Raw genomic sequence first — 7,822 nt, 5'->3', positions numbered from 1 at the left:
TGTCAGGAAGGAGGCAGTGTTAAAAGGCAAACCAGAATTGACTTAAAGTAGAAAAAGAAATAATTTGACACACCACTTTCAGTTTTTGCAAAGGTACATATTATGTGTAGGAGCTCCATAAACAAGCCTGTGCCAGGGGCCAGGAAAGAGTATCTACTCTGCCTGATGGTTCTTGTTTGAAATCAACTCTTCACTTCCTCTCAGACCAGAGAACCACTGATCCTAGGGATGGACCACGTGAAAGGAGATTTCAGACAACTCTAGACTATGCTTATTGGCTGAGTTATTTATTTATTAAAAATAAATTTATTTATTTTGGCTGCCTTGGGTCTTCGTTGTTGCGCGCGGGCTTTCTCTAGTTGCGGTGAGCGGGGGCTACTCTTCGTTGTGGTGCGCGGGCTTCTCATTGCAGTGGCTTCTCTTGCTGCCGGAGCACGGGCTCTAGGCACGTGGGCCTCAGAAGTTGTGGCACACGGGCTTCAGTAGTTGTGGCTCGCGGGCTCTAGAGCGCAGGCTCAGTAGTTGTGGCCCACGGGCTTAGTTGCTCCCCGTGTCCCCTGCATTGGCAGGCGGATTCTTAACCACTGCACCACCAGGGAAGCCTGATTTATTTTTTTTAATCGCACTGCAAATAAGCACACAAATACAGCCACCCGCAGTGTAAAGTTGCAAAGTAGGGGAGATTAAAGGCAACGTGGCATTCCGGAGTGGGAGGGTGGGCGTGGGGCATGAAATCCTGTTTCTTAGGTCTGGAACTCAGGAAGCTGCAAGCAGGCTATCTTAAATGAATGATGGGGATGGGGAACATCTCTCCAGTTAAAAAAAGCAGCTCTAGTCCTGGCACAAAGCAGGGCGCGATATCTTTCCCTTTGGTGAGTGATCAGTCTCTCCCTCCTCCAGGCCACCGCGTGCCTGGCCCCGGCACCACCTGGGCTCGCACCTCCCTCGCCACGGACATCCTGGCTTGTGACCCTGGGCGCGCCCTCGGCCCCGCGCTGGGTCTCTACGCTATTGGCGTTTCCCTGACGGCTTCGAAGGGCGGTCAGTTCAACACTCCGGAGCACGGAGCGTGCTAGCTGTCGTCCTCAGAGCCTGCCGTTTTTTACTCTGTTGCCACGGCTGAGGTCACCTTGGGGCGCGCCGGGGCGGCCTTCGGTCTCCTCTGCCTCACTCCCGGGGCTGCTTCGCATTTTCCCGTGCCGTGTGCGCATCTCTGGGCTGAGACGCAGGACGCCATTTAAGGCCTCCTTAAATCTGGGAAAACACTAATGAACACCAGTTTGCCCTTGAAATTCTCTTGAACTCAACCTATTGGGCACAGGCAGAGGCCTGGGATTCCTCGCTTGTGGTCCGACACCCCCCCCCCCATCATAACCTTCCGGTTTCGGAGGCCCTGACCGACGAACAATATCCTCATGTGGACCCAAAGACACGTCTCCAGCCGCCTCCCCTCCTAACTGCAGCTCCAGGGGCTGCTCTCGGAATACTGGCCCTTTTGGGAGACCGTCGACTTGCCCCTCCCGGTCTCCTCTCCTCCCACTAGGCTGGCTGTATAAATAACCCTGAAACTGGACAGTTCTAGCCAGTCCACGGACACCCCAGGGACGGAGCCGAAGATCTGCCGAGATGACTGTGACCCTGTGCCAACCCGGCGAGAACTGGTTGGTGCGAGTGGTGGTGTATGTTGGCAGGGGCAGGCCTCCCACAATTTCTTTCGAATCCACCCCTACATGAAGAAAGAGTCAACAATGGCCACAACTTAATACGCATCACCTTCGTTAGTGAGCGCCCGCTTCACAGAGAGGTTACCTAACTTGCCCAAGGACGCAGAGCTCGGAGGCGGGGAAGACGGGTAGCCGTTGGTCCTCAAACCCAGGCTTTCCTGGCTCTAAGGCCCTGGCCCCTTACGGTTTCCCAAGCTGTGTCACGTGCACACGTTTCTGGGTAGATCTTTAAATCGGGGTCTTTTTCAACTTGGGAAACACATCGAATTCTTGTCTTACTTCCTTTCTCTCGGCTGTACACACTCACAGTCTAGTGCCTCCTTCTCCCTTAAAACGATCACGTACTGCGCCTGGATAGAGGCTGTGGCTGACCGTCACCGTGACTTCTAGAACCCAGGCTCAGAGCTTTGCGCTCACAGCCTGCACTCGCCTCTGGCCCCTTAAAGTATCAAACTTCAGCGTTACAGAGAAGGGCAGCTGAAGGCACATCTGCCCCGCATCTACCAGCCCACGCGGCGGGAGGCGGAGAGGCGTGGGGAGGAAGCCTCGCCCTGGGCTCCCGGGGTTGGGGTGAAGCGCTCCGGAGCCGTCGCTGCTGCGGGGTCGCAACTGCTCTTTGCCTCTGGCCTGCTGCCCAGGTCCCTGGGCTTGACTCCATCTGCAGCTAAATTCCGGGGCCAAACGAGCCGCCGGCCTTTCCCTAAGGTTCCTGCGGGTCCAGCGATCTGGACTTAAAGGGAAAAGGAGACCCACGCCCACGGCGTCTCCCTGCACAGTACCGGGGAGGGGATGGGGACTCAGTGTAAAGGCGGGATGAGCCCCATCCTCCCGAATCCCCCCAAACCAGGCCCCGGAATTCCGCACAAACCCCGCGGGGCTGGGACGGGTGGAGGGCTGCGGGCGGGGCCGGGGTTGCGGTGAAGGGCGAGCGCGGAGCGCGCGGGGCCCGACTCGGTCGCTCTCCGGCCGCGTAGCTGCCCCGCCAGCGGCGCGTGAACAACTCTCGGGGAACATCGATTTGTCACCTCCCTTTAGGGACCCGGACCGGGAAATTTCCGTTTTCTGTGTTGGGAGTAAGAAATGAAAGCGATCGAGCTCTTGCTCTAATTTCTTCCATCGGTCCTTCTACCAAAGGCGTGGCGGGAGGGGCTCGGAAGACCCCGGGCTTTCGCGGGGTGGCTCGGGGCGCGCCCCTCTCGGGAGGCCGCCGCGCGGCAGTGGGGAGGGGTTTCGCGGTCCAGGAATGGCGATGGCGGAGGGGCCGCTTTTCCACCAAGGGCACCTTCCCGGAGCTCACGGACCCCCTCACCCACGATCGCCGCGGGACCAGGCCGGCTGTGACCCTGGGGGCGCGGGGGGAGCCCCGAGACACTTTGCATGGGCGCTTACTGCAAAAGTAGCAGGAAATCCTTTCTCCAGAGCGAGGGACAATGAACAAGAACTAAGGGGAATTCAAGTGGAAAAATCCGTGAATACAAGAACGACCCACAGCTGGAGCTGAGAGGTTTACGTTAAGCTCAGTGTGGTTCTTTCCCTTTACGGGAAAAAGGCATTATTATTATTTTTCTCCAACAAGAGCTTGGAGAAACCTTCCCTCTAGGTGTGTTCTTTAACAAACTGATTCCGGCTGGACATTAGACTGTATTAGTTATTTTCTCCTGCAACATTCACCAAACTGGCCAAAGAATGCATTTTTTTTTTTTTTGTCTTTCCCCTTCCCCAAGACCGTTTAGGAGAGTAGAGCTATTTCTTTGAAGTTAAAAATGATTTTCCTTTCAAAAATTGTACATTTGTTAGGTTTTCAATTACATTTTTTTAAAAAAGTTTTTGTTTTGTTTTGTCTTGTTTTAAAGAACACTTGGTGTCCTTTAATAGACAGATGCTTGGGCATTCACTCTCACAGCTATACATACCGATGAACAATTATGAAGTCATTTCAAGCAATCTGCAGTTATGTTGAAGAGCATTTCTGGGCAAAAGCCCCAAACTAACTTTTCATTCTTTTTCAGGGTGACTTTATAAATTTCTCTCCATACACCCCTCTGTGGCTCAAAGGTTAGTCCACACTGTCCTAAAAAAGCTGTGAGCATCTCCACTACCTGCCCTTGATTGCTACTGTCCTCTCCCTGCAAGCCAGTGGAGGCTGGAGTGGGGGTGGAAGGTTTTAGAAATCTGGGTGTCCAAGGCAAGCAGCAGAGAATACCCAAATCTGGAGAGAAGCTACAAGAGGCTGACCAGCAAAGAGGGCCAGTGGGCAGGTTAAATAGGTCAGGTCAGCAGGGAGACCCTGCTGGCCCCAAGTACTTTCCCCTGTAACACACACTTTCCCCTTTATTTCCAAATTCTATCAGCTAGATATTTCCTTTTAAAAAAAAATATATAGATGGCTAAGGGTTATATATGGCTAATCAGTTATTCATACCTTAGGACAAGATGGGCCAGTTACTCTGAGATAAGCTGTATCAAAGAAATAGACATTCGGTATAAAGGAAAAGAAGGGTGGGTAAGTTCCAAGTAGAGAGCAATTTGAGCTGTGCAGAGCCCGCTTGGGGAGGGTACCATTGGGGATTTGAGGGTAGCCTGACTAGACACCTGAGGGCTTGAGAAAGGATAGTATTGGCATGAGGGTGGAGAAGAAAGGGAAGGACAAGCATTCCAAGACAAACTGCCTTTCAACAATACTGAGCTGGTAGAGTGGGTCTCTAATCCAGGAAAGGAGAAGAAATTTCCATTCATGTTTATCTTGTAGCACAGGGTCTCTTACCCCTAGGACCCAGAATTGAGCCCAAACAATATTATATAATAACTGTGGATTAAATAGGTTTTTGTGGGCTAGTCTAGGTCAGGCACCAGAATAAATTTGGAGGGCCAAGAAGTTGTTTCACTTCCAAAGCTTCAGAACTTATGTTTACACAAATTCAGGGGTACCTTCACTTATTCTGCATTAACTCACTTCATTTAAAAACTACTTATGAATGAATGCTGGCATATTTTTGAAAAAAATACAAGACTTAAAATTCAAAGATAAATTACAATTTAAAATTGTAGCCAGAAAATACTTTGGGGGAAGAAAAACTGTTAATATGTCAATTGCTAGTTAACATTACTAGCATTTCTAGTATTACTCATTATTAACACTAATTGCTAATGTTAACTAATAATACACAATCTATGAGTATGTAGTCAACATCAGCTTTGCTATGGAAATATGCTCTCATATTTAACTAGTTCTTTTAACAAGTGTGAGTGCCTACTAGATGGAAAGTAGTGTTAATATCTTTTACTCATTTGACTGTAAACAAACACAATAAAAACACAGAGCCAAATTGTTGAGATGGTTATAATGCTGCAAACATATTTTACTGTATTTAATTTATACAAGTCTAATAAGTACATAAGTGGTTAGGACCAAGTGGACTTTTATTGCCTGCAAGCTGTTACACTTAGTAGTAGGAGAATATGGTATTTTGACGACAGCACACTTACTACCCCACACTTTGGGATTTTTTATACTTGAAGGAAAAAATGTTCAGAATGGAACAAGACACAAGCCCATTGGATAATCTAGTCTATATTTGGGTTTGGCGATCCTTTAAGCCCAGGAAGACCAATTCAGAGTACTAAGAACCAACGTTAAAGTTTTAACACACATCACAACAATGATAAATTAACTAGGAAACAAACCTTGCACGTAAATGATAAACTGTCAAGTACACACCATTTTAACAAGGGTATGTACAATAGAGCCGGCACAATGATGAAAAGTGGCTTATTCTCACAATGTTGTATCATGAGAAATACATATTTCACTTCACACAAGCGACATGACTTTGATGTAATTACAGAAAAAAAAGTCGAATCTTCTTTAAAAAAAAAAAAAAGTTCATGTTCCAATCACAGTGCCAAAGATCATTTTAGATCAAGCTACACAAAAAAGGCTGATCTTCTTCAAAAAAATACTTGGCATTTTCTCTTTTAACTCTGCTTCAGGTTAACTTTTTAAAATGTAGAGTGAAATACAAGCATTTATATTTGGTCCAAACAATCAATGTCATTACAAGGACAGGTACAAAATAAACAATGTCAAGGTCCTCCTTCCTTCTGCAGAGCTGCATTTTATTAGCCTTCTTCTTCTTCATCACTGTCTTTCATCGTGATGCCCTGAAGTCCTCCTCCTTCCGAAACAGAAGCTGTAGCCTCCTCTACTGTTAAACGTCTGTGCAGGGTGTCATAGGTCTTACTGTTCAGGGTGACTTCCAACACACCCTGCAATCGGAAGTCCCTATAGGTTTTCTAGAGGAAGGAGAGAGAATCTGCTTAGATCCCTTACGGATTATATGTCTGGATGTATTTGTGTATGTCTAAATGTATATATACTCAGTTGGCATTTCAGAAATGATCTTGGACAATTCACTAATGGATTCGGATTGTAGCTGCCCAGGCCAGTCATCCTGTTGGTGTAGGTTCTGGGGAGCAAATGAAATGAGAGACTTTTGATAGTGCTATTCAAACTAGAATCACTCTGAGTAGATCAAAATGTTGTGACTGTCAGATGACAAATGAGCTTTTTTTCCCCCAAATATTACTAATTGCACAGAATTTACTATTTGAATAACCTGTAACAAAGGTAAAATGATATGTACTTATGTACATTTTCAATATGAAGGAATTCTTAGTTTTTCAATTGAGGAGCCTTTATTTTAGTATTGAAAAATACGTTGCATTTTATAAAATGCATTAAGTTTTTGGGGGAGGTGTGCGGAGGGAAGAGGATTAATCCTATTAACACTAAAACAAGTTTGCATTTTCAGCGTTTGTGAATTATAAAGTTTATTTATATGCACACTGGGTAAAAATTTGTGTACACCTAAATGTCTGTATGAATTTTGCCCTTCTGAAATTGCCTTGGAATGTGAAGTGTTAAATTCTGGCGTTAAACTTCCATTGATGGGCTAATAAATCATATTTACTTTTTTTGGTGTGAAACAGTAAATTATTATTTGGTGTATTATGTGTCAAAAATAGAGCAAATATCATGTTATTGTTTATATAGTGATTCTTAAAAACAACAAGAATAACAACAAAACTCTGATTTCTGTGGCTCTTAAGATATGTAACCTATAAAACTTTCCTTATTTTATTTTTCTCCTGAAATGAGACTTTCTTCACACATGAGTTTTTGATGACTAAACAAGGCTGGTATTTTATTATTGATTTTTAAAGTTGTAGAAAAAGTCTAGAGTTAGTTCAATGGGGAAACAAAGCACAAATGAAGATAGCTCATTCTGTAGAGGCACTTCTAAGGCCATTAAAATGCTAAACATCTTTAAAGATTTTTTTTTTAACTGTCCTATGTTAGATTTAGAATACTAAACAGCCAGATGTCAATGGACTGGCCCAAAGTATCAATACATATCAATGTGCTGCTTTTTTGTTCTAAATGATTGCTAACAGTCACTTTTTTGGGGGTTTGCACTTAACAGATGAAAAAAGTCTAATAAAAAAAGGAATGTTGTACTTCCCAGCCCAAAATTACAACTCCAATAGCTGAAAATTAACATTAAGGGATGCCTGATTTCACTCAACACAGTTAGAAGGAAAATATAATATTCAAACAGCTCAGCTGAAGGTGCTTATTCACCTGAGGTAGGAAGTGCTGATGGATGGCATCTTAATCCCCTGGATATACACACCTGGTCTACAAACAGACTTCTGGGAAGGAACAGAACCATTACAAGGTAGTGGTGCCATTGGTGTTTTCACATTTTATCTTCCTGTCTTATATCATCTGACTTATGCCCTATGGTACCATTCAAGTTTCAGAAGTGATATTCACTTGTTATAAATAAAATGCATAAATAAAGTCCACCTCATGTCCAAAAAATAAACTGAATGGTGAGGAACACTATACTGTATCTGAGGTCAGTATCTCAACAGCAAGAAAAATTTAGTGTTTTTTTTCTTAAATGACCCAAACTATTTAAATTTGATTATTTATTTATTTATTTATTTATTTATTTATTTATCTATTTATGGCTGCGTTGGGTCTTGGTGCTACGTGTGGGCTTTCTCTAGTTACGGTGAACGGGGGCTACTCT

General features: G+C 45.0%; 1 protein-coding gene across 9 annotated transcripts in view; it reads right to left on the bottom strand.

The window, feature by feature from the left end:
• Positions 1–5,050: 5,050 nt before the first annotated feature.
• The window catches only part of CADPS2 (calcium dependent secretion activator 2), a 555,896-nt gene continuing 553,124 nt past the window's right edge, over positions 5,051–7,822 (bottom strand). For all 9 annotated transcript variants that reach the window (XM_059933509.1, XM_059933501.1, XM_059933504.1 and 6 more), the window contains one exon: positions 5,051–6,017. In XM_059933509.1, coding sequence (XP_059789492.1) covers positions 5,844–6,017 — 174 coding nt within the window. In that variant the 3' untranslated portion in view covers positions 5,051–5,843. The remainder of the gene's footprint in view (positions 6,018–7,822) is intronic.

Source organism: Balaenoptera ricei, chromosome 9 (genome assembly GCF_028023285.1).
Source record: "Balaenoptera ricei isolate mBalRic1 chromosome 9, mBalRic1.hap2, whole genome shotgun sequence".
NCBI lineage: Eukaryota > Metazoa > Chordata > Mammalia > Artiodactyla > Balaenopteridae > Balaenoptera > Balaenoptera ricei.
Note: the sequence above shows the minus strand (reverse complement) of the source record. Positions and strands in the feature narration are given on the sequence as shown.